At 45.7% G+C, this 27,521-nt stretch overlaps 1 protein-coding gene across 3 annotated transcripts in view; it reads left to right on the top strand.

Annotated features, from left to right (window-relative positions):
* Positions 1-27,521, top strand: part of SLC35C2 (solute carrier family 35 member C2) — an 805,952-nt gene that overhangs the window by 430,278 nt on the left and 348,153 nt on the right. For all 3 annotated transcript variants that reach the window (XM_069651204.1, XM_069651206.1, XM_069651205.1), the window contains 3 exons: positions 15,265-15,337; positions 16,505-16,673; positions 21,155-21,238. In XM_069651204.1, coding sequence (XP_069507305.1) covers positions 15,265-15,337; positions 16,505-16,673; positions 21,155-21,238 — 326 coding nt within the window. The remainder of the gene's footprint in view (positions 1-15,264; positions 15,338-16,504; positions 16,674-21,154; positions 21,239-27,521) is intronic.

Raw genomic sequence — 27,521 nt, forward strand, 5'->3', positions numbered from 1 at the left:
GCAGGGGGGCGCGTCCCTTTTTACGCAAATTCTTCCACTAGAGTGCATGGAGCTCGCAGCTCCACGCACTCTACGTAACACCCTGGCAATGTAGATGCTGGCGGGGCGCTAGAGGGGTGGCCCCACCAGTATTATTCTGTGCGCAAACAGCGCACTTGTCACTGACAAGTTGTCAGGACCTCCTTGGAAATCGGCACAGCAACAATACTGGAATGCCATTGGCTGCTTGTCAGCCAATGACATTCATGATGACTGTGTGGCTGAGCGCATGCGTGTGGTGACGCCATCTGGTGAAACTTTTCTGGCGCATTGTTTTTGCCCCCAAATCCCGACAAACTCTGTTGGTTAGTGCTGGGGGCTACGCACATAACATTTCAAGGACGGCTCTATAGAGACATGGATTTCTCGCTCCGTCCTGCCTCTGTGGTGGAAATGGGGAGGAAGTCGCCCAGGCCCGCCGTGGAAGCTCTGCAGGTAGGAGGGGGGGTGTAACCCAGGGGATCTGCAGACGAGCACTAGGCAGGCATCTGGATTGAAACGTCCTGCACGGCTGCACCACAGTTACAGCTTGTCTCATTAAGCTTCCCCCCAGGCGATACACTTTGTGAAAAGCGCTTTTCACAAAGTGTATCACCTGGGGGGAAGCTTAATGAGATACACTTTGTGAAAAGCGCTTTTCACAAAGTGTATCACCTGGTGGGAAGCTTAATGAGACAAGCTGATGACCAATCCTCCACGTGTGGGCCAGTCATTATATTACAATAACGGTCCTCCCCAGGGCCTATAAGGCTTAGTAAGGCCATCTGTTTCACATACATACTCAGGTTCACACTGTTCACTTGGATGCACATTATTTTAGACAGTCACATTACTGTAGGCCTGAATACCCTTGTGGTGGGTGGTTATCAACATTCCGGCTGATTGGTCGAAACGCGCCCGCTTTGTCCCATTAATCGGGCACTTAAAATGCAGCTTCACTTTCATTACGCCCTTTGCATTGTCACCAGTTTTTATGATGCACGTGCGACCTGGCAGCCACCGGTTGACCTTGATGGCGTGTCCCTGGCAGGCAGGCTCGTACTGGCCTATAGGGCAATAGGCCCATGGTGAACCAAAAACACAAAATGCTGGTGTGGGCCAGTTTTTTTTGTCAAAGTGGGACACTTTTTTGGCTACTTTTTTGCCAATGTGCGCCAGTTTAACGAGTTGCTTCACTATGCGGCTCATAGTTTTGACCAGTTTTGCTGAGTAAATATTCTTTAGAATGCACAATTTGCATCACATTTTATCCAAAAGCTCCCCCTTGGGTACTATTCAAACAGTGCCACAAAAGGAATGAATAGCCATTTACAACTGTGGGCCACTTTTTCATTGCTTCCCGAGACAATTGTATTGCCCAGTCCGACCATGCTGGCAGGTAATTAGACAGCGTGGAAGCTGTTCCCTGCGCACTCCCTGTGCTAAGGCCTGCACGATTCGCTCTGTACCTTTGTGTGGATAATGACAGCATCATTTGAGGCGCGGAATCTAAACAGTCACGCGTCCCTCCCCTCATAATTACAGAATCCCTGGGCACCCTCACATTCAGGTCAGAACCCAAGTAATCTTTTCATTAACTACTCTACTGACGTCCAGGGGTGGACTGGCCTTTAGGGAACGGCGTAGATTTCCCAGTAGACCTCTGCACCCTGGGCCTCTTTTGTGTTGTCTTTCCAAATTTTCCCATGGGAACATTATTGGGCTTGCTGGAAATGTGTAATATGGGGCCACTTTGAAAATTATTTCTAGGGCCCTTTTGATGACAAGAAAAAGCTTGTCTGCGTGTTTTAATTTCATGTGACCATGGCAGTCCCACTCTGAAATGAAGTGCTGTAAAAGTTACGATGACAGGCGCTGAAAACAATTCCCAGGATCTATCACACATAAAAAAGGGCCCCTTCCAGCTAGTGCTCAACATGCGTCCCCTTGATGCACGTACGCGGTTCAAATACGAACCTTAAAATCTGCAATGCTTGATGAATCAATTTTGTTGATGTGCTTTATCATCTATTTTATGCAGGGAGTACTATTTTGTAATCGCATATTAATTAATCATACATGCTTCACATTATAAGTCCATCGAAAATGATGTGCATACACACCATTATTTTGAATGTGCCCTTCCTGAGGAAGCCATCTAGGGGGAAGGTGTGGCGGTGGAATGGGCCATTTGCCAGTATGTGTTTTAGCAGTTGGAATAGATGTGACTTGATATGACTGGCCCATCCCTTATATACAAAAGAAAAACTTGTGCTAAATGTTAGCTGACAAGTTAATATGTAACGTCACATTGTTATATAGCACTGCGCTCCATGCCAGATTCTTCACGCTTCTAACCATTGTAAAATGCAATCGGGTGGCTGGAGGACTGAGTTGGCCCTGCGGAAATGCAATCTTCTGTCTATGTTTCAAATACCTAGCAAAGCCTCAAATACCGTATTTGTATTTGAGGCTGTGGATTGCAGGCTTTATGTTTGGGATGAGTGTTGTAAACACATGAGTTTTCTATTCATGCACAGTGCATTGACTTCATAAGAATTTCTTTTGATGCATATGAATGCCAGTTACAGTGACAAAATTATATTTTTCTATAATTCCTGGATATGCTACACCACAGTACCAGCTATTCTCAATACAAGCTGCTGTACACCATCACACTTGCACACGTAAGAACAATGTACCACCATTGGTATGTAAAACCTGATGCTTTTATGGCATATTTCTGTAGGTTTGGACAGTAAATTTCACATTTTGGAAGCCATTTTTCAAATATTTTCGCGGGGGTGACCCCTGCACTACCCATGATGTGGGTTGGGCTCGCTCGCTGCTCTCGCATGCTCACAAATTCGCCAGGAGAAATTTACGCCCCACCACCTTCCAAAGTCACCAGCCGCCACTGCTCCTAGTCCATAGTCCACTTTCATCCATACGCCCGCCCGCCCGCCGTCCCCTCTAATAAGGTTCCTCTGTTATTGCTAATGGGTCTTTGACCCGGCGATAGAAAAGGACTGATGGGCGATGCGCGGAGCCAAGGTGGGCGGGATTACGGCCGGGTGCCGGGCCCCGCGCAGGAAAGAGAGGAGGGACACATTTTTTTCAAAAATGTGAATGCTTTTTACAAAGTGCTGCGGTCCCGTCCCACAGGACGGAGAGATGTCCCACAAGTATGAAGGAAAGGGGACTATGGACTAGGAGTAAGGTGGTCACTACGGTGAGTAACCTGGTAAGTCTTGTCACCTCAACCCACCCCCCCACTTCCCAATCTCTCTTTTTTATATAATTTTATGTTCCTTTCCCTGTCATTTGCTCTTTATTTCTTCTGTCTGTTCCTCGTCCTCCTTGTCTCCCTTTTGGTCTTTTCCTCTTTTAGCCCCTAAACTTTGGAATGCTCTCCCTATATTTGTTTTTATACACCAACCAGCTTTTGTCCCTCTCAACATTCACTTCCTAAATTCTTATTGAATGAAATGATTTATTCATGATTGATCTACTGTGTATATGTCTATCCTTCTGTATCCAATTTGTTTACATTTTGTACAGCACTTTTCCGAAAAAGACAAATGTTTGCTGCTGCGTTTTCTTGCTTTTTTGTAGCACCTTAATCGGTTGTTTACTTTGAACACTGACGTACATATACCAAATATATTGTCTTTAAATCACACACATCTTAAAGCTCTATTTACGTCTTTAAACATAGATGACAAACTTATAGATCAGGTGTCTTCCTTTGACTGCCTGGGAGCCAGGTTTGCTGAGGCACCTTGGACACACCATTCAGATAAATCCAATCTTACCCTATCTAGGTATAGTCTCGCAATGGCCAGATTTATGAAAACCATGTGGACATTGTACTCGAAGACCTGCCCTGAACATACATAAATTACAAGCTCTACAGGCAGCGATCAATGGTGCAGACATCTCGGGGACACATTAACATAAAACTCTTAGAGGTGTCTGAAAATAGTTTCCTGAAAAGTGTACTCTGCTTACCCAGTAGTACTCCCACCATTCCACTTCATGAGGAAATGGATCTTATTGATATTGATATTTTATTTCTATCGCGCTCGTACACAAGTGTATTGGTCATGAAGTCACCATTAAGCCACTTCTCTTTTGGGTTTGCCTGTCACCATCCCTCGCAATATTAAGGGATGCAATGGAAGATGTCTTAGCATAGAATGGAGGGATCACTTTACCTTAGTTTTACCTGTAAAAACCCTATTCTATGACTTGGGCTATTCTAGAATATGATCTCACCCATCTACTGATACAATTCAGGCAAAACAATCTTGAAAGTATGTTATTGCAGAGACTGACCTCGGAATCCCTTAGAGAATACCAGGATTGACATTTAGATATACAAAATGGAATTTACTATTATGTTTTTTTCTTACAAAGTATGTATTTTTGTATTAGTTATATATATGTAAACATGAATGAAGTGTGTTTAACTGTGTAAGGTTTGAATAAACCAATATACATATCATTGGGCTACGAGCCCTATCTGGATCAGATTAAACCTGCATTGGCTCATACATTATTTTTTAGCTTCAGCAGAGGTATTTTACAGCTAGTCACTTGTACTTATAAATGGAGTATGACTACTACTGTTTTGTGTCCTTTTTGTATAGATAAGAGAGAGACAGCGCTTTATTTTACCTTGATTTGCATTATGTATGATAACTTGAGGAAGTCATTGTCAAAATCCAGACTTGTCGAAGCCGGAATACGTAACCGATTGGCTTCTGTGGTGTACTGCAAAGTACTAATATTCTTGTGATGATTCTCGCTATATCATCATATTTACATCATGCATGAATTAATAGGATCAAATGTATGGCAAAAGATATTTAATGAAGTTGTATGTCTGGTCATTATTCTATTACACCTTAAATCGACCATGGTCGATTAAATTGCACTTTTGTTACATAAATTAAATGAAGATTGTAGATTTAGGCTTTCTTGTAGGATAGGTAGTAAATAAATGAATTTGAGCACACCTGTATATTATTTGCATTACTCATCTAATTGTTTGTTTATACTAAATATATTAGAACAATTCTGCTAATCTTTATCCATTATCAGTTTTAAGTTTTATTAAGCATGAATAACATATATATATATATATATATATATATATATATATATATATATATATATATATATATATATATATATATATATATATATTTCTGAGGCTTGTGGAATCTGCTTAGATCACATGCTGTGCATAGGCCGACATCTAGTGGAAGCTGCGGAGTATTACAGTTTGTTTTTCGAAACTCGAAAACGGGCGTCGACACAGGCGTGCCAGTAATACTATCCCTAGTGTGACGTCCACTGTACCCAAGATCCCTCACGCGTCTAGGATCCTCAGATTGTTTTTTTCCGCCATACTGGTCGGAAGCATCTTGCGGAGTCCCCTGGCCTTAGCCATACTTTTGCTAATAATTGAAATTTATTATTCTTTATTGACATCCTTCCCCACACCAACGTCGACCCTCGACGACGGCTGGAGAAGACATCGACCGTCGGCTGCTGCACGACGGATCTGGGCCTCGGAAGGCCGCTGGCCTCGGCCCGGGCCTAGTAGGCCGCTGGCCTCGGCCCTGCAAGTAGGGAGAGTGGGGGGTGGTACATACTCTTCACTCTTGGTATATACATACACCTATATATTTCCTACACTTATCAGCCCGCTGCCTCAAGGTGCGTATGGAGGGGTACCCCTTTCCAATTCTGCCCCAAGTGCAACCGCAAATACCCTTGGGTCGACAGGCACGCCACGTGCAACCTCTGCTTGCCGAGGGACCACCCCGAAGCGAACTGCAGAGCGTGTAGTAGGTTTAAACCTAAGACACTTAAGGACCGTTCGACAAAGCGTTGGGCCCACCACGCCAGGCAGGCGGCCATGGCAGCGGAGGGCGCCTTCAGCGATGGCAGCGACGCCGTACTTTCGGACGGCGAGGGCATTACGGCGTCGTAAGACAGCCGAGCGCAGGTCCCCGACCTCGGAAGGTCGTCCGGCAGGGCGGCTATGGGGAAGACCCCCGGCGACGCAAGCGCTACACACCCTACACACACTAAGCACACAAAGTCCAACCGAACCTCGACGACTTCTCGGAAAGAGGCACAGATAGAACGGTCCGACTCGGTGTCCTCTAGGCGCTCTCGATCGAGATCGCCTCATGACGCAAGGCAATCATCCACTCTTGCCAAGAGTGCCTCGCTCCCTAGACTAATGGAAGTTCGATCGTCGGAGGACGAAGACGACTTCCACCCCCAGGCCGCGCTCCAAAAGACGGAGCCCACAGTTAACACCAGCGAGGCCCCACGCTCGAAAGACACAGATACCTCTCCCGATCCTCGACGCCAGGCGTCGAAAGTCCCCGGGGCCTCCAAGGGACAGGGAAAACATTTTTCCACGCACGGGGAGGGGGGGAAACAGCGGAAAGCACATTCTTCCACTCCTGTAACACCATCCTTCCCCCCCTAAACAGACAAACAAATACAAGTCTACTGAGAGATCAACTTCCAGCAAGGGTACCCTTGATAAGTCCCCTAAATTGCCTACTAAAGTCATCCCCTGTTCCAAAGAATGGTCCAGCGAAGACATAGACAGGGTCATGTCAAGGATGTCTTCCTTGGCTGATTTTTACGACAAGAATCCAGAGCATTTCCTCTCGTATGACCCTCAGGGGGCCACACCCTCAGGTTCCACTGATCCCATTCCCCTAAGTAAAAGGGCCCGGTTCGAAAGACCTGAACCCTTCGAGGTACAGCCTTACTCTACTCCATACTCTACTCCACACCCCAGGTACCAAGGAGAGCCTTTCCCTGAGGGGGACCAGGAGTTTGGAATTATGGAGGAACAAACCGGGACGGAATACTATGCGGATGATGAGGACCAGGAGGAGGGAGAAGATGAGCAGGAAATTTACAGAGTAGATTCCCCGGTAGAGAACGAAGCCCCAGTTACCGACTCGCCAGTCGATAACCAGCCCCTCCTTAATGAGGTTCTCGCTCGCGCGGCAGAACATTTTCACATCGACACCCACGGTGTACAGGAGGAAAGGGACTTCGCAGAAGAGTTGGTGGGAGAGAGGAGGCCGGTCGCTCAGACCATCCCTATCCTTAAATCTATCCAACGTAGAATAGATCCGTCCCTGGTGAACCCAAACCTCACCAGAGCAGTCAACCCCAGGGTCGAAAAACTTTTCCGGGCAGCCCAGTCTGACCCTCTCTATATAAGAGGACATCTTAAGCCAGACTCCCTAGTTGTTACCAACACTCGGAAGAGGGCTGGAACACCCTTATCTTCGTCAGAAGCTCCTCCCGACAAGGAGAGCAAGAAACTTTACGGGTTTGGCAGGAAGGTAGCCTCAACGTCCGCCTACCAAGCAAGGATTGCTAACTCCACCACCCTGTTGGCCAGCTACAACTGCCATCAATGGGAAGAGGTCGCGGCACTCATAGCCTCTGCTCCTGAACCGTTAAAGGGCCAATTGGCTCGGATCTCGGCAGAAGGGAGAGCCGTGTCTGGTTGCATATTGAAAGCAACTTTCGACGCCGCGGACAACGCAGGGAGATTGATAGCAGAAGGTACTGTTATCAAGAGACATGCGTGGTTACGGCAGTCATGGTTCAAAACAGAAACTCAGGCTTCATTAATAGACAAGCCGGTGGAACCCGATCTATTGTTTGGGAAAGCGGTCGAAGACGCACTGAAAAACGCCAAGGACGAATACGAAACACTTAAATCCCTTGGCCAACTAACCAACAAACCCCCTAACCAGAGGGGGAACAGTAATTTTCGTCGCCCACGCGGCCAAAATTCACAGAGGCAACTATGCCCAGGAACAGGGTACACAGTGGAACAACAGCCAGCAGTCTACCCAAAGTTACGGCAGGGGTAACAAAAGAGGTCGTGGGAGAGGCAGCCTCAACAAGGGAGGTGGCACGCCTCCACCAAAGCAGTGACGCTCAGTTCAGGGTCCCTTCTCACGCAACCCCAGTAGGGGGACGCATTTCCAACTTCACCCAGGCTTGGGAAGGGATCACCTCAGACAGATGGGTGCTGTCAACAGTGTCCACAGGATATTGTATAGAATTACTGCAGCGTCCCCGGAACCATCCTCCACGACAAAAAGTACACTCCCTAGAACATCAGAAAATCCTTCTCGAGGAGATCGCCATTCTGCTAGAAAAGGACGCGATAGAACTCGTCCCAGGACACCAGGTAAACAAGGGTATCTATTCAACTTACTTCCTTGTGCCAAAGAAAGATTTAACAATGCGCCCAGTATTGGACCTACGGCCTGCCAACAAGTATGTCAAGCCCCAAAAATTCCGTATGACCACGCTACAAGAGGTAATCCCCCTCCTAAAAAAGGGGGATTACATGGCAACCTTGGATATGAAAGATGCTTATTTTCATATTTCCATGCTCCCGGCGCACAGAAAGTACTTGCGCTTCAAGGTGGACAGTCGCCACTACCAATTCAAGGTACTGCCCTTCGGGATAGCTTCAGCACCAAGGGTATTTACCAAGGTACTGGCGGTGGCAGCGGCACACCTACGCAGGGAGACAATCCCAGTGTACCCTTATCTGGACGACTGGCTCATAACGGGGGAAACCCCGGGAATTTGCAGGACAAACATTCAAAGGACTATCGACCTCCTCCACGAATTAGGCTTCTCAATCAACCAGAAGAAGTCAAGCCTGGTGTCAAGCACCTCAAAACAGTTTCTAGGAGCAATTCTAGATACTCAGGAAGGGTTGACCTTCCCTTCGGAAGAGAGAATTCGGAATATACTACTGCAAATTCCACATTATCAGTCCGGTCAACAAATAACGGTACGCAAAGCAATGCGGTTACTGGGCATGATGGCGTCATGCATTTACCTGGTCCCCCACGCGCGACTGCGCATGCGTCCCATGCAGGAATGGTTGGCGAAACAGTGGTCTCAGGCAAGTGGTCAGTGGGACGATCTAGTGGTCGTTTCGCCAACACTTGTACAGAGCCTACACTGGTGGACAAGAGAGAATCTCGCAAGGGGAAAACCCTTTTACGATCCCGAAATACAGGCAGTGGTGACTACAGATGCATGCCTGACTGGGTGGGGAGCTCACCATCTCCACCACACAGCTCAGGGTCTCTGGTTTCACTCAGTAGCCAAGAACCACATCAACCTCCTAGAGCTTCTGGCAGTATTCCGAGCGCTTCGGGCGTTCGAGCCCCATCTACTAAACCTGTCGGTGCAGATCCGGACGGACAGCACGACAGCCATGTTCTATCTGAACAAGCAAGGAGGGACTCGTTCGCCAAATCTGTCCAAGCTTGCCCAGAAAATCTGGATATGGGCACTCAGACGGAACATCTTCCTGTCATCGCAACATGTTCCAGGGGAGCTCAATTCCCTAGCGGATGCTCTAAGAAGAGACTCCCTCCCAGAAGAACACGAATGGGTCCTTCACAGAGAGATCGTAGAAGATCTCTTCTCTCAGTGGGGTTTCCCCACTATAGACTTATTCGCCACAAGCGAAAACAAACAATGCCCAGGATTTGCATCCAGGTTCCCCCAGCCAGACTCCCAAGGGAACGCCCTGTGGATGAACTGGTCAGGGATGTTTGCGTACGCTTTTCCACCAACTCCTCTCATCAGGAGGGTGGTGTACAAGATGAACAAGGAATCGATGACGCTCATCCTAGTTGCTCCCATGTGGGCGAGACAACCATGGTTTCCACACCTACGCAGAATGGCGGTGTGCGAGCCCATCAAACTTCCAGCCTGGTACAACCTTCTGTCCCAGCAACAAGGTCAAACAGTGCACCAGCAACCCAACTCAATGAACCTGGCAGCATGGCTCCTGAAGTCATAGAGTTTGGACATCTCAATCTACCACAGAGGTGTATGGACATCCTAAAAGAATCCAGGAAACCAAACACAAGGCACTGTTACTTTGACAAGTGGAAAAGATTTGTTATTTGGTGCCAGAATAAACAAATCAACCCTGTTGATTGCACTCCCAACGTCGTGACATACATGCTCCACCTGCTGGATGCAGGATTGGTTTTTAACTCTCTGAAAGTACACCTGGCAGCCCTCTCGGCTTACACCACATCCCATAACAAGGTGTCGTGGTGGAAGGTACCAGTAGTTAAAGCCTTCATGGAAGGAGTAAAGAGACTTCACCCTCCTATTTCAAACCCACCGCCAGGATGGGACCTTAATGTGGTGCTAGCTAAGCTCATGGGCCCCCCGTTCGAACCCATGCATAAAAGTAGTCTCAAACACCTGACTTATAAAACGGCCTTCTTAGTAGCCATTACCTCTATAAGAAGGGTCAGTGAAATTCAGGCTCTGTCAGTGCAGGATCCTTTCTTTACTATCCACAAGGACAAACTGGTTTTGCGCACACACCCTAGGTTCTCACCTAAATTTATATCAAAGTTCCATGTAAACCAGTCCATCGAGCTTCCGGCTTTCTTCCAGGACCCGCAAAGCTCGGCTGAGGTGAAACTACACACCCTAGATGTGCGTAGGGCGGTCCTCTACTATGTAAATAAAACCAGACCGCTAAGGAAAACAGATCAACTGTTTGTCTCCGTAGCTACAGGCAGAGAGGGAGATCGCGTCTCTAAAGGCGCTATCTCGAAGTGGATTATCAACTGTATACAGCTGTGTTACTCTCTTTCTGGAAAAACACTGCCTTTTACGCCAAGGGCCCACTCTACTAGAGGCATTGGGGCCACTCTGGCTTTCATTGCAAATGTTCCCCTCGACACCATTTGCAAAGCAGCTACTTGGAGCTCTATTCACACTTTTACTCAGCATTACTGCATTGACACTCATTCCAAGACAGATACACAAGTGGGACAAGCGGTTCTAAGACACCCGTTTGCTCATGACCCTTCTCACATCCCACCTCCTTCTTCTGGTACTGCTCGCTAATCTATGCACAGCATGTGATCTAAGCAGATTCCACAAGCCTCAGAAGGGATACATTACTCACCGTAATCGTATTTCTGATGCTTGTATCTGCTTAGATTCACATGCGACCCACCCTTCCTCCCCTCCGAGAGAAGGCGCATGATTGCTTGTAGTCTTACCTTTCTGTCTATCTGCTTGGATTATCTGTACTCACGCTACTCCTCATGCTTCCTCATGTCAGAAAAAATACAATCTGAGGATCCTAGACGCGTGAGGGATCTTGGGTACAGTGGACGTCACACTAGGGATAGTATTACTGGCACGCCTGTGTCGACGCCCATTTTCGAGTTTCGAAAAACAAACTGTAATACTCCGCAGCTTCCACTAGATGTCGGCCTATGCACAGCATGTGAATCTAAGCAGATACAAGCATCAGAAATACGATTACGGTGAGTAATGTATCCCATATATTTCTGAGGCTTGTGGAATCTGCTTAGATCACATGCTATGCATAGGCCGACATCTAGTGGAATCTGCGGAGTATTACAGGTGTTGTTTTCGCACCTCGAAAAGGGGCGTTGACAGGGTGTGCCAGTAATACTATCCCTGGTGTGACACCTACTGTACCCAAAGTGCTTCACGCATCTAGGTCCCTCAGATTGTTTTTTTCTGCCATCGTGGTCGGACGCTGAAAGCAATGTTCCTTCTGGCATATCGCAATTTTATTAACAAAAATTAGAGCTAGTTACTCTTACTAACTTTGACAGAGGCTACAAAAACTCCAGCCTAAAAAAGGCATACCAGAAAACACTTCATAGATTTAGGAACGAATTACTACAAAACAACCTGCAACAACATCATCATCATCACAAGATATTAGATTCATTACAACCTACAACTCGGAGGCATCTACTTTACGCAAAATTCTTTTTAAGCATTGGCCCATTCTAACCACAGATGAAGACCTCAGACCATACCTGGACAACCGTTCCAGTATAACATATCGAAGAGCACAAAACCTTTAAAAATGTGCTGTCTTTCACACTTTCAAACGACACAAGAACAAAAAGGCTTGCCGCAACTTTAGAACATGCCAGAACTCAAAGGTAACTACAAATGTGGACACTGTTCAGTTGCAAATACTCAGAAAATTCGAAAAAAGTCAAGCCTTATACCAAATAAGATGAAACATTTCTTAGGAGCACAGAGGAAGGTTTAGTCTTTCCATCAAAGGAAAGAGTAGAAAACATACTGGTGCAAATACCTCCAGTACCTAGCCGGTCACCAGATAACCGTACGCAAAGCAATGCCTTTGCTCGGAATGATGGCATCATTTATTTACCTGGTCCCACGTGCACGATTGCGCATGCACCAGATGCGAGAGTGGTAGGTGAAACAATGGTCTCAGGCAGCCAGTCAGTGGGACGATCTAGTGGTCGTTTCGCCAACACTAGAACAAGCTCTATGCTTGTGGACAAAGGAGAACCTGTTGAAGGGAAAACCCTTCTGCGACCAGGCGGTGCAAGCATTTGTTACAACAGACGCATCCCTCACCAGGTGGGGGGGGGGCATCACCTACATCTCACAGCGCATGGTATGTGGACCCAAGCCACGGCCCAAAACCACATAAACCTGCTGGAACCTCTAGCAGTACTCAAAGCGCTTCAAGCCTTCAAAGCACATCTGACAAATCAATCAGTACACATTCTCACTGACAGCACCACTGCAATGTACTATATAAACAAGCAGGGGGCCACATTCTCCAAATCTGAACAGACTAGCACAGAAAATATGGAAATGGGCACTCAAACGGGGAATATTCGTAACTTCCCAACATGTTGCAGGGGAACTCAACACTCTAGCGGACTCTCTAAGCAGAGACCCACTACCAGGAGAGCATGATTAGGAACTAGACAGAAATGTTGTAGATCACATTTTTACACAGTGGGGGCTACCCCTCAATAGACGTGTTTGCCACAAGAGAAGACAAATAATGCCCAGACTTCGCGTCCAGGTTTCCCCAACCCGGCTCTAAGGGGAACGCCTTGTGGTTGAGTTGGTCAGGGAAATTTGCCTACGCTTTATCCCCCCAACACCACTAATGAGCAAAGTTGTGAACAAGATTCACAAGGAACAAATGACATTAATCCTACTTGCTCCTATGTGGGCGAGACAACCTTGGTATCCACATCTGCGCAAACGGACGATGTGGGACCCGATCAAGCTCCCGTGCCCGTTCAACCTGCTCTCCCAGCACGGGGAGACATTACACCCTCAACCTCACTCTATGAACTTGGCAGCCTGGCTCCTGAAGTCATGGAGTTTGGACATCTAAATCTACCTCAACGGTGTATGGAGATCTTCAAAGAGGCACGCAGACCAAACTCCAAACACCAGACACTGTTATTTTGAAAAGTGGAGAAGATTTATTTGGTGCCAGTCAAAACAAATAAACCCAACAGAATGTACTCCATCACACATTCTTCATTACATGCTTCACTTACTGGACTCAGGATTAGTATTTCACTCAATAAAGGTTCACCTAGCGGCTCTATCCGCATACACAACCTTTCGGAGTAAGGGGTCATGGTGGAAAATCCCTGTCTTTAAGGCATTCATGGAAGGGGTAAAGAGACTCCAATCTCCTATTTCAAACCTGTCTCCATGCTGGGATCTCAATGTATCACTTGAAAAACTCATGGGACCCCCTTTGAACCTATGCATACATCCAGCCTTAAACACCTCACGTATAAAATGGCTTCCTTGGTGGCTATCACCTCCAAAAGGAGAGTCCGTGAACTGCAAGCTTTGTCATTGCAGAACCCTTTCTTTGTGATCCACAAAGGAAAATTGGTACTATGAACACACCCTAGGTTTTCACCTAAGTTCCATGTCAATAAATCCATCCAGCTACCGGCTTTCTTTCAAAACCCAACTAGCTCAGCTGAGAAAAAACTCCATACGTTGGCTGTAAGGAGGGCGGTCCTCTACTCTGTAGACAAGACCAGACCGCTACGAAAAACAGACCAACTGTTTGTCTCTGTTTCACCAGGCAGAGAAGGAGACTGCATTTCCAAAAACACAAACTCCGGATGGAAAGTTAGATGCATACAACTCTGCTACTCTCTATCAAGCAAAACACTGCCCTTTACACCAAGAGCTCACTCCACTAGAGGTACAGGAGCGACTCTGGCATTTATCGTAAACGTCCCGCTGGATGCCATTTGCAAAACAGCTACATGGAGCTCAGTACATATCTTCACTCAGCACTACTGCATTGACACTCTAAAGTAGATTCTCAGGTGGGACAAGCAGTGCTAAAACGCCTATTTGCCATGATCCCTTCTCACAACCCACCACCTCCTCCAAACACTGCTCGCCAATCTATGCATAGCATGTGATCTAAGCAGATTCCACAAGCCTCATAAGGGATACATTACTCACTGTAATCGTATGTCTGATGCTTGTATCGGCTTAGATTCACATGCGCCCACCCTTCCTCCCCTTGGAGTAGAAGGTGCATAGAAGTTTTCTGGGCTTTATCTGATAAATAATCTGCTTTACTACACCTGTACTCATGCTATACTTCATGCAACCTCACCTCAGAAACAAAACAATCTGAGGGACCTTGATGCATGAGGCAACATGGGTACAGTAGACATCACACTAGGGATAGTATTATTGGCACACCCTGTCGACATCCCTTTTCAAGTTTCGAAAACAACAACTGCAATACTCTGCAGCTTCCACTAGGTGTCGGCCTATGCATCGCATTTGATCTAAGCAGATACAAGCATCAGAAATACGATTATGGTGAGTAATGTATCCCATATATATGCACTTTAATGCTCTTCTGATCGATTCTCCTTGTTGTAAATGCATTGCTGTAATTTGATTGTTGCATTAGATTTCATCCCACGCGCATTTTGTGTTTTTAACACTATTTGTATGTATAATTGTTATTTTAACCTGATTGTATTTGTATGTTCTCTTTGATGGTTAACTCTGAAATAAAGTATATATACAGAAAAGAAATGCAAAGGTTGGATCCATATAGGTGTGGGCACTGGGCTATGTACTTATTAAATGAAAAAGATATCCAGGAAATCACTGCCCAGAACTAGGTTTTAAAGAGGTTTTTGAGTATCTGTTGATTACATTACCTTAGCACCCATACATTTGTTGTTTTGTGTTTGTGCTTACTTTGTCTTACAACACCCCTCTTTCCTGTCCATCTCCCCAGTTGCTTTGCCTACAGTTCCCCTGACTTATTTTCTCTTATTCCTTAACTAGGTACACAATGACCAAGTCATCAGCCGTGCTCTTCATTCTTTTTTTCTCCTTAGTGTTTAAATTGGAGGAGCTGGTGAGTTCTTTATGTATCATGTACGTCTTTTTAGTTTGTGTTTTTATGGAATTTGACTGCCCCGAAATAGTTCTATTGACTGAGGAGGGTGCTTGTATAGCACTTAACTATTATGGGAAACCAGCCGTCTAGGCTGCTATACACATTCTTTTGTTGTGACCATTTATGTCTCTCTGTGCTGGTGGGTAGGTGGATGAATAAAGGGCTGGACGATTTGTCAATGTGCATGTGGCACCAATGAAGTAAAAACAAGAGTTCCATTTTTGTTTTACTGTCCCCTGAACTCACACCTCACGGTACACTAGATGATCCAGCCCCCCAGGCCCCCTGCCTCTGGTGTATGCACCCTGATTGATTCTGTGGCCTTTCACAAGTCAACTGTCAATCAAAGGTGGTGTACGCAGCTTCTGAGTATGCATGTAGGGCCTAGAAACGGTGATCATGTATCCTTCAAGAATGTGATAATCAAGGAGTTGGTGGTGATTTGATGGTATTGTATTTTGTGTACTTTGTGTCAACTTAAGTTAGACAATTTTATTTGATTTTCATGTAGATGATAAAGCATTCCTAAATTTGGATCTAGTTTATTATGCAAATGTTTTTGTTATTGTATCTCAAATTACTTATAATAAAGAGTGATTGATAATGTTACTTCTGTCCAGTTTATAGGGGCACTACCTAAGGAAAAAATGTAGTTTACCATGAAAAGCTTTGTGAGCACATCTTTATAATGGCTGTTCCTCACCCCACCTCTCTGGGCACCTTCCACCCCTCTGCATCTACTTTAACAATACTATCACTGTTTTTGGCTTCCACTTTCCTCTTCCTTGCCTCTTGCTCCAGCTTCCTTTACTTGGTCCGGTTTCCTTAGTCTCTCCTCCAGCTCCCAGGTCCCAGTATTGCCCAGCCTGAGTCTTAATCTCCTGCTCCACCTTCTCCAAACAAACTCTTGTATCCACTCTTTGGTCTCCAGCTCCTACTCTCCACACTGTCATGGCTGGGCTCCATGGAAGGTCTGTACTTTTGATTTAGAATTGATCAGGGCCTGCGTTAGGTTGCACTTGATCGTTTCATGTGAGCGTATTTTGCAGTTTAAGGGTGGGGCAACGCCTGACAATCCATCCAAACAGATGTCCTCATACTGTTATGTTTTTATTTTCTCTACAGCGGGCAGCTCTTATCCTTGTTGTCCTGCTCATTGCTGGTGGTCTGTTCATGTTTACCTATGAGTCCACTCAGTTCAACGTGGAAGGGTTTGTGCTGGTGCTATTGGCTTCCTTTCTAGGAGGCATCCGATGGACCCTAACTCAGATCTTAATGCAGAAAGCAGAACTTGGTAAGTACAGCTGTCAAAAAACATCTTTTATAAACATCCTTTATAAACGTCCTTTATTTGAGGGATGTGTCAGTTCCCGACCCAGGTTATTCAGAAGGCAGAGTTGTAAAAAATGGTGTCCAGGATCCATTGTACTTCAATTGAAGGTTTCCCAGATGAACGTTTCATCCCCTTTATCCCCAGGTTTTGCGACTGTCCTGCTCTTACACTTGGAAAGAAAGGTTTACGGAGGAAGAATAATGTAATATTGATGATAGAATAAGTTGTATAAAACTGAGTGAAAGTGTTTCATAAAGTGCATTATTTTGAGCGCTTGTATGGTAGCTTTGCAGTTGATAAATGGTTTCTACTGTAATTCTGGGGGTTGGTTGGAATGATTATGCATCAAGACCATAAGGGTATTCGTGACAAGAAAGGGAAATGGAATACATGCTTTCTGGTGTCCCATCCCCTTTCCTCCATACAAAAACAAAGTAGGGCTGGGCAAATGTGTGGCTGTGGCTACTCCCCATTTGTCCCACCTTCATGCATGCTTCCATGGCCACCCATCTCTCCCTTTATCCGTGTGGACGGGAAAGGGGAATTGTAGAGCAGGGCAAGGTTCTTTTTTCTTCAACCCTTTACTTCCACCACGTTCATGCTTCTGGGTTCGAAGGTTGTTCCTTCTGTCAGACGTACACTGGCTCTGTGCCTGGAGTGCCTATTCTATATGTAGCTTTTTCAACACAAGACAAGATTCCACAAAGATGCCAGCCTATATTACACTGATTATCCCGCATTATGGAGGAACACGTATGCAGTTGTCTGCATTCTTGAGAGCTGTATGTCTTGGGTTGAAACATCTATGTATAAAATAGCAGTCTCGTATACGACGAAAACTATTTTCTGGAGCCAAAAGGCTTGCATGTGAACTAATTTGCATACCGACAAGCATTGCCCATGTTACTCGTGAACTAGTGATACCTGGTTGCTCTGTGGCATGTGACTTGGCTAGAATGGATTAATCTACTTTCACATTTCAGGTGGAAGGGTTTCGTCAAGCCTTTATAAACCGCCCCATCCCCATAACTTTGCTAAACCATCTTACAAAGGGAATTAACCTATTTTCCCATGCAAAGGAACAGGTGCTTCTACTCTTAGGTCTGGAAATATCTACACAAAGCCTGGATTCAGTTTATGACCGAGTCCAAAACGACAAAAGGCAAGTTTCGTCTGTGTGGCCTCTATTGCAGAATCCCGTTCAATTCAAAGAAAACCGATTCTCAAAACTGCAGCTTCAACATATTGTTCACAAAGAACTTTTCTTTTTAAATGGCCTTTCGGACACAGGGGATGCGGCTGATGGGCACATATTATAGATATAAAGTCCATGTCTTTCTTTCGCAGCCCATTTCAAGGTGTGAAGACATGAAGAACTATTTAACATTTCCAAAAATATGTTTCATTATTGCCATTTCAAAGAAAAATCTATTTGCATCTGTAAAAGAAACCACTTTTGCGTGTTTGCATTTCCCTCACCAGACAGACACTTCTAATCCAATGCCACGTCTCTCATTGGTCCCAGAGAGGACATTGTTCCTGTCCCGTTTCTTACCAAAACTACAGAGCGACTTAACCAGGTGCGGCATAACGTTTGTTTTCTTAAGAATTAATGGTTGACTGGAAAACATTTTTACAAAAAGAGTGGGCACCTGCAATTATGACCCTCTCTGTGCTTCGTGGCACTGTGAGCTCCTTTGTGGGAGCCTTCTAATCTCTTCAGGTGGGAGAGCCATTTTTGAAGGGAAACAAGTTAATGAGCAGACATCGGCTTCTAACCAGGGAATCTAGTCCCTGGATTAATAAGAGGACCGGCTCCTGTTGTACCCATTTCTCATGGGAGACCATCTTCTGGACTCATAAGGAGACCCACCTCTACTGTATCCAACCAGAGAATGGTTCCGGGATACATAGGGTGAACGGCTCCTGCCCTCCAGATGCTCGGAAGAGCGGTCTGCATTAAATTTTCCCATTGGTGATGGCTCCATAATGCACCCCATCCTCTCCGGAGAGGGACCTCTTCTCGCAGGAGAGCGCCTGCCCATGCTTCCCATCACTCTTGGAGGAGAGATGCCTCTGCTGCGCCCTAGCCTTGTGGGAGAGTGGCCCCTGCTGCGCCCATCCCGTGTGGTGGAGTGGCCCCTGCTGCGCCCATCCCGTGAGGAAGAGTGGCCCCTGCTGCGCCCATCCCGTGAGGAAGAGTGGCCCCTGCTGCGCCCATCCCACGAGGAAGAGTGACCCCTGCTGTGCTGCATCCCATAAGGAAGTGCGCTCTTTGCTGTGCTGCATCCCAGTAGGAGAGCGCTCTTTGCTGTGCCCCAGCCCAGCCAGAGAAAGGCCCCTGCTGCCCCCTATCTGAGCAGGAGACTGCCCACCCTTGGGCACGCTCGCGATAGAAGTGTGGAAGTTGGTGCCATGCGCCGCCCAGAAGTGCACCCGCTACTGTTTGTTGTCTCAATGAGAGTGCCCCAGGTCTGCACAGTGTGCCTTTACTTGGCTGCAGCTGTAAGCAGTCTCCACTAGCCCCTTGCTCCACTGGAGTGCAGCATCTACTACCCCAGGTCCCAACCGCAGACTTGCCTAAATTGCCCACTGGCAACTATTAGTGGGCTCTATTTCAACAGGAGTGCCACACCTACTACCCCAGGTCCTCACCAGAGAGCTGCTTTTACTGCCCCTTAATTTCACGGGCGGCAGCCTGTACTGAGGTCCAGCTCCAAAGAATGATTTAGTTTCTATCCTGCCCTTACAGGGGAATGGTCTTTGCTGAGCACCATATCCATAGGAGACTGGTTCGTGCTGCAACCGATCTTCAGCAGAGAAAAGTCTCTGGAACCTCCAATGTTGCTTGGAGATTATCTCAAGGCTCACCTCCCTTAGCCTGGTTAGCAGAGCCGTACACCAAAGCTGGAGTGTGGCCTTGCTCTCTGCTGAAGGGACTGGGACCCCCGGGCTGCTGTACAGCCAGCTCCGTCTCCCTTTTCTGAGGTTCCTGGGGCTGATCCAACACCTGCATTGGTTATGCCAATGCTCTCTGCTGTAAGTTCCCATGTGGTGCTGCGACTCTCGCCTTGGTTCATTGCTTACCTGGGACATCTGAAGTTGGCTGGGGAAGAGCCACTGGAACACAATGTAAAAAGAAGTGGGCTAGATCTTCTCCGTGGTGTCTATAGAGCCATGTGAATATAGGCTTCCCTCGACCACAGTACGCATTTGTATCACATTTGGTCCCACAAGTCTGGCAAACCAAACCTCAATGGCACTCGAACATAGTACTTCCCATCTTCAAAGCTAAACCCTTAGTGCCAATGACATCTAAGGCACTACGTTTCATGGCATGAAGGCTGCCTCTTTGGTGGCAGTCACATCTATTCCTAGGAAAAGTAAGCTGCCAGAACCTTCCTGTGGATCTCCTGTCCTCAGTTTCCATAGAGATACAGTTGTGGCTGGGATGCATCTCAGTTTCCTCCGTAAAGGGCTTTCGCTTTCACCTGATCCAAGAGATACATTTGTTGGAGTTCTTCCATTACTGTTAATCTGATGCAGACTGATTGCAACATAACCTTGATGTTAGCATAGCACTAAAACTTTACTTTTAAAGAACGATGGACATGGAGTTTTCCTTGCACTTTGTTGTCACATATTGGGTCCTACCCCTGAAGGTACAGCTTTAAGCCTTCCATCCAACGTTGAGTGGTAGACTTCATCAAGCACGGCTACCGGATCCAACAGAAACCAGCATCCAAAGGACTGTATGGACATCAAATGACTATTAAATCTGTATTGGATTGGGGCCCTTTTGGTGACTTGTTCCACTTGAGGTCTTCTGCAGACAATATTCAATGGATGCAAGTTCTAGGGCAGATGACATGTTTGGTCAGGTGGTCTAATTCAGTGTATTTGGCTGGCCTCTGCTTTGCATAGATTCTTCAGGTTGGCTTCTAACTGGCCTGCCTTTCTACTCGGTGCTTAGTAATCTCCAAGGGGATAATCTAGTCCACATAGCAACTAATGTACTCATAATGTAGAGTGAGTTTTTCTCCATATGGCCCCCTCCCCATCCCTCTTTAATAAGTGCCCTCTCATGCTTTAACAAGGAACTGATGGACTGTCCCGAGATCCTGCTCGAAGATGAAACTAAATGTACTCTCAGCCATGCATGCCCTTAGCCCTTTTCTGTTTTTATATAATTAGAATTTGTATAATTAATGCCGCTATGCAGCATGCTCCGGTCCCACACCCTCAGTGGATTGTAACAATACATATGGAGGAAAGGGACCGGGGTGACAGTAGTCCCTACAGTGAGTAACTTGTTATTTTTGGGGTTTGAAATGAAGAGGCCGGTTATGGCCTCTGGTTAAAGTACAAGAGTGCTTTTCTCTCGCCATTGAATGCTAGCATTTGTCTGATTTTCCTTTTCTTTTTCATTTCTACACATCCAGGTCTACAGAATCCCATTGATGCCATGTTTCACCTCCAGCCCCTCATGTTCCTCAGCCTATTCCCACTGTTCATTGTCATCGAAGGTACTGGAAATGTTTAGCTCTTGGTAAGGTGATGTGGAACTGGTGACCTCTGAGGGGGTTTGCAGGAAAAATGCACAAGAGTTAAAAGGGATAATGGAATGACACTCAGAAGAATGTTTGCGGCTTCCCTCTCCCAGGTCCTCCTCTCTACATAGACCTAGTTTTATTTAGTTTTCATCATAAAACATCACATGAAATCTACAAATAAGAAGTATGAATAGAATATCGATATGTTAACCACCTTTTATTGCTACGGCACATGTAGAGCTATGGCCGACTGCTCTTTTGCAGTATTACATCAACCTTGCAGTCTAATGTTCTGATACTTCAACAACCTGCAGAGCTATAACAGACATCCCCAGCACTGCACCATCCCCTCACCTGCATGCTTACAGAAAATCAAATTGCATATTAAAAATGAATGTATTCTTTCTCAATTGTTGACCTCTGTCTGTGCTTAATACTGGGATATTAGGTGGCGGAAACGGTAGGGGCGGGTTGCCACGTTTCCCAACCTCTGCTTTGTCTTACGTCCGCGGAGGGCCTGGGGATGGTTTGTTTGCGGCGTCAGCACCTTTTTAATGGACCCCCTCTGATTCTCCTCGGTATTGTGTTTGTCTGGAGCGCAGCGTGTCCTCCTGACACCGCTCTGCGCCTCTGCCCTCGCCACAGGCTTTGGCGTATGAGCCCCCTCCTTGTTACGGGGATCTCTGCACCGAGCTCCGGGATGTCGCACTTCCCCGACCTTCTCTTTGGTTCCAGCCCTCGGTGGCCCATTGGTGTTGGCCAGGCTGCTGTGCCGGCTCCTCTCCCCCGTGGACTTTGCTATCTTTGTCGAGCCCTCTTCTCACTTTGGGGGGTGCCGCGTCTTCTTGGGTCCCTCCGGGGTATCGGCCTCCGCTTCAGTTGCTTTTTGGCTTTGGGATTCGCTCTTTTTCATCACATTTGCCCCTTCAGCTTGCAGAGCTTTGCTTCAGGCAGCCATTGCCATCTGCACCCCCTAGTGGTCTCCCATAAATGTATTTTTATACATTCTGTGTAACTTGTATTGTTAAGAATGTTCTGTGTGTGCTAAACTGAACCCTTCACCACGCTCGCACTCTCCTAAGTCTAAGCCTTACTGCTTAGATACACTACCCTGATAGAGTTTTGCTAGACATTAGTATCTTTGCCTGTTGATCAGAATAGGATGGCCTCTCAGAATCTGTCCACAGAGATGGTTCTAAAAATCCATCTTAACAACGCATAGTCTAGTTCCTCAGGAACTATGGAACCAAGCTCAGTTATCGAGCACAGCACTGTGTAACAGGCCATCAGTTTAAATAACAGGCCCTTTTGCCCACTCTACCACCCTCTCAACCACACAAAGGAAACGCAACCAACTCAATCCTACAACCATTTGGAGGCCACCAGAATTATGTGGTACCCTACAATTTCCCCAACTCTACCTCCAACATGAAAACCAGGGGAACGTGAGGAAGGCTGGATGGAAGGCATAAAGGATCCTTTCCACCCAACCCCGAAGGAAGGAATCCCTAAACAGAGGGGGACAGGGTGAATAAATCTACTGCAGGTCTTCCCCACTGGGGGAAGAGGTTGTATTTGTATTCATTTGTAACTTAAATAGTGCTTTACGCCAAAGTGCTGAACAAAAGACACACTTTACAGTACAATACAAATGTAAAATGAAGGCTATGAGAAAGTATTTATAGTTGTCATAAATGAAGGAGATGATTCTTAAGAGTGGTACGAAATAGAGTAAGAGGTAATGGAGAGCAGAGAAAGAGGGATAGCATTGCAGTCAAGTGGAGCTAGCAAAGTAAAAGCAAAACTGTGACTGGGCACACAGGGAGCGAGGAACTAATAGAAATTAATACTGAGAATGGAGAACACAAGAAGGAAAATAAAGAGACGAGAGGAGAAAGCTAAGAAGGTGGAGGCCAAAGGAGAGACTTGAAAACAAGACAAAGAAAATTGAATTGAGGGGGAAAGAAGCTATACAAGACAAATAGAATCGTTAAAGAGAAACCAAGTGAGAGACTGGAAGGCCAAAGGGAGTAGCAGAACAATTGAATAAATGAGAGAAAATAAGTGAAGAAATCCAAAAGCTTATTGGCATCAAACGTACATTCTTAAGTTTATCAGTGAGGCAAGACTTGATGGAAGAATACCTGGGGATGAATTGCCTATAGTACCCCACTAAACCCAAAAAGGCTCTTCGATCTTTCTTGGTTCTGGGCACTGGAGTTTCTTGGATAGCTTTCACCTTCTCACTCTGGGGTTGAACTAACCCACTACCCACAAAAAATCCAAGATATTTGACAGCAGATTGTGCTGACACATTTTCGGATTTGCTGTGAGTCCAGCTTTTCTCAAGACTCTGGTAACTAGGTGTAGGTGATGTAGGTGTTCTTCCCATATCCTACTATGAATGATTATATCATCGATATAAGCCCCACAGGAAGAGGAGTAAGGTCTGAGAACTTGGTCCATTAACCTTTTGAAAGGTGGCCGGGCCCCATGCAGTCCAAAAGGTAATACTTTGAACTGGAACAGTCCAATAGGGGTGGAGAAAGCGTTTTTCTTCTTGTCCTCTGGATTAACAGGAATTTGTCATTATCCTTTGGTCAGATTCATCGTCCAGAGAAACATGGTGCTACCCAATCGATCAATTTGATCATCTATCCCTGGCATAGGCTAACTGTAGAATTGGTACACTGCATTCTCTTCTGAAATCAATACAGAACCTCCACGATTGATCTGGATTGGCAACAAGTACTTTTGGACAGTACCAAGAACTCTGGGATTGTTCAATGTTGTCAGATTGTAGCAACTCCTCTATGATTATTCTTTTTCTGGCCTCTGGAATTCATTAGGGTTTTAAATTAACCACTTTCCCTGGGGGTGTACGCATATAGTGAACACCCCTTTCACTCTTCCTGGCTAAGATCTAAAGACAATGGGGAATTGTTCCAGCAAGTCTAATAGATCATCTCTCCAACTCTGAGATAGGTGGGAAGGAAGTAGAGTATTTTCACCTGCCTTTCGGTCAACAAACTGGTCAACACTACTGCAGTGTTCTCAACAGGATTCTTTTTCTACTCCTTGAGGAGATTTACATGATAGATTTGGGTCTTAATTCTTCTATCGAGTTGGGATACTTGATAACCATATGGCCCTGTTTGCTCTATCACCTCATAAGGACCATGCCATTTGGACTGCATTTTGTTCCCTGATTATGGGAGGAGAGTGACTACCTTTTGTCCAATGTAGAAGGTTCTAAGCAAAGCTTTCTTAGCATGGTAAGTCTTTTGGGTGTCTTGGGCTTTTATCATGTGGGCTTGAAGTATTGTTCTGACAGTGGCCATATGTTCTTTTAACTGTTGGGCCATTTTGGAAAGGGTCACAATGGCTTTCTCCCGTTCCTCCCAAGTCTCCTGTAACATGTCAAGGACATCTTGCGGTTCTCTGCCATACAATAGTTCAAAGGGAGAGAATCCTGTTAAGGAATGTGGTGTTTTCCAGACTGCATAAAGGGCCCAAGGTGTCATAATATCCCAGTTGTTGCTGTCTGCTTCAACTAACTTCTTTAGGCTGTGCATCAGGGTTTTATTGAATCGCTCCACTAAGCCATGAGTTTGCTGATGGTAAATGGAAGTCCATACGGTGACTCATAAAGGTAGTCTACTGGTCTGTTAGGACCTCCTTTGGGAATCCAACTCGAGAGAAAATGGGATTAAATGTTTGAGAATGTGTTGGGTCATATTGCGTAATGGGAATGCTTCTGGATATCGGTTAGCATAATCCTCAATTACCAATATAAATCGGTTCCCCAATTTTGTTGTCTCAAGGGGCCCAACTATGCCCATGCCTTTATGGAAAAAAGGTACATCAATAATTGGGAACGGTTGCAGTGAAGCTGGGGGGGGGGGGGCATCTGAAGACTGGTCTTTTGGCACAGGGAAGCAGAGTTTTTCACATCTGCATAGATTCCTGGGCAGTAGAAACAGCTTAATATCTGTGTCTCTGTTGTTCCTAAGTGACCACCTGTTAACTGAGAGTGAGCAATCTCTAACACCATTCTTTTATGGCTTTTGAGTACCATTACTTGAGATATGGGTCTACCCTCGGGACCAAGATCTCCTCTATAGATTAGTCCAGTTTTTAGGTGAAAGAAAATGGTCCTCTTTTGCCTACCCTCATCTTCAAGTAACACATGAAGGAAAGCTTCTGCAAGCAAGGGATTGTTACTTTGAGCCAATGCCAAGCCCGGAATAATCTCTGCTTCTTCCCCCAAGGGATTTAGGTGTTACTGCCTCAGATGTAGTTGTATCTCTGCATCTGCCTCCCCAGAGCCACTGCTTCCCCTCCCAGTGTAATCATAATCAGTTTTCTTAACTTGTTCTGCTTTGGGACACAGAGCCTTCTTTAGGATTACCTGGGCTATTCTATCCCCTGCCTTTACTTGATATGCCTTCTTCCCACCGTTTTGAATCAAGTTTTTTATATCACCTCTATAGTTTGGGTCTATGACACCTGCTAGAATGTCCAAGCCAAAACACCAAGCCAATCCTGATTTCAAGGCTAATCTGATGTATGTGCCTGCCAGGGGTATCAAAACCAAATCAGTAGGTATTTATTATTATTATTTGTTTATTTGTTTTGGTTTAGAAAAACCTTTACAAAAATATTCATTTTCGTTACAGAGAATCCAAAATAAGAACAAAATGGCGAAACAAAAAAAACATATTCACATTTTCAAATAAAAAGAAAACAGTTAATTTCCTATATCTAGCATATTAACACTATTTCCCAATTCATATCATTAATTTTCACAATATTACTTAACAAAGTCACCTAATAACGATCCAAGAGTTCATCTTCATTACTCTTACATAGTAAGAAAACCAAAGCCAGATTAAAATGAACGGAAAGTAAAGAAAGAACAGAAGATTTAAAACAGAGCACACACATTTCTCAGAAATGTTGCTACTCTGATATTCAAATTGCCATTACTGTTGTGTAGCATTTTATACCAAATAATGGTTAGTGGGCAATACGTTGAATCTAAAACGCATAAAATCATTACGGATTCTTTTATTTGGATACTTTGTTGGGCAGTGGCGTAACACAAAATGTGGGGGCCCCCCTGCGAGCCATGCTGAGGGGGCCCCCCAACTCGGCAACAAATCACGGGTTGCGCCACACTCTGGGCCGGCCTAGACTGTCACGCTTGCACAATACGCATGAACGTGCTGCTGAAGGGGTATGCCGCACACTGCACTAGGAAAAAGATATAAATATGTGTTTTAATGCAATATACAGCACACTTTCTGAGATAAATTGGCTATAAAGCCAGAGTGTTTGCAATTGTTTTGTAGGGTAACACAATCCAATACATGCAAGTCACCAACAGTGCACAGGAACATTAATGCTTCCAACTGGCTGCACAATGTAGACCAGTGTAAACACGTAATAACATTATAATACAGAATGCCAGGCCACATTTAGACATACCTAGACTGTTTTCAGCAAAATGCCAGTCAAAGCAATAACACTCATCAAGAAGAGAGCACACAATAAAGCATGTGTCTCCATGGCCTCGAACAACACGGCCAAACTCTTTAAAATCTGCACGGAACTGGTCAATCCTGTTGTGGTCTATACCTCTTCTGTTCCCTCCCATGCCCTCTGTACAGCTCTGGCCTCTCATTTCTCTGCTAAATCTCAGGACATCCTGTCCTCTGTCCTCTTCCTCTCTCTGCCCATTTTGGCCATCTCTTCTCTCCTCCTCCTTTTTCCTCTTTCTCTCTGACAACACCTGACGAGGTTTCTAGACAAGTCTGATCTATGAAAGTGTCGTCCAAACAGGTGCTCCGCTGCTCCTCCAGAACCATCAAAGCCCATATTGACACCCTCGCTCCAGCCTTGGCCGATTTCTGTAATCACTCTTTCGCCACTGCAATGTTCCCCTCTCCCTTTGAGCACTCCCTTGTGCACCCACTCCTCAAGAAGCAGTCTGCTGATCCTACCTGCTGGAAAACTATCGCTCAATCTCCACCTTTCCTGAGCAAACTCTTGGAAAAGCTTGCCATCTCCCAGCTTACTCTCCACACTGAATCTGTTGGTTGTCTCCATGACCATCAGTCTGGCTTCAGAGCTGCCAGAGGCATGGAAACTGCTCTCCTAAACACCTGTGCTGCTCTCTAACCTTGATTCCAGCATTCCTTCTATTCTCATCCTTCATCTTTCCTCTGCTTTCGACAGGGTCAACATCGCCATC

This window comes from Ambystoma mexicanum, chromosome 3p (genome assembly GCF_040938575.1).
Source record: "Ambystoma mexicanum isolate Mex_15411 chromosome 3p, UKY_AmexF1_1, whole genome shotgun sequence".
Lineage (NCBI taxonomy): Eukaryota > Metazoa > Chordata > Amphibia > Caudata > Ambystomatidae > Ambystoma > Ambystoma mexicanum.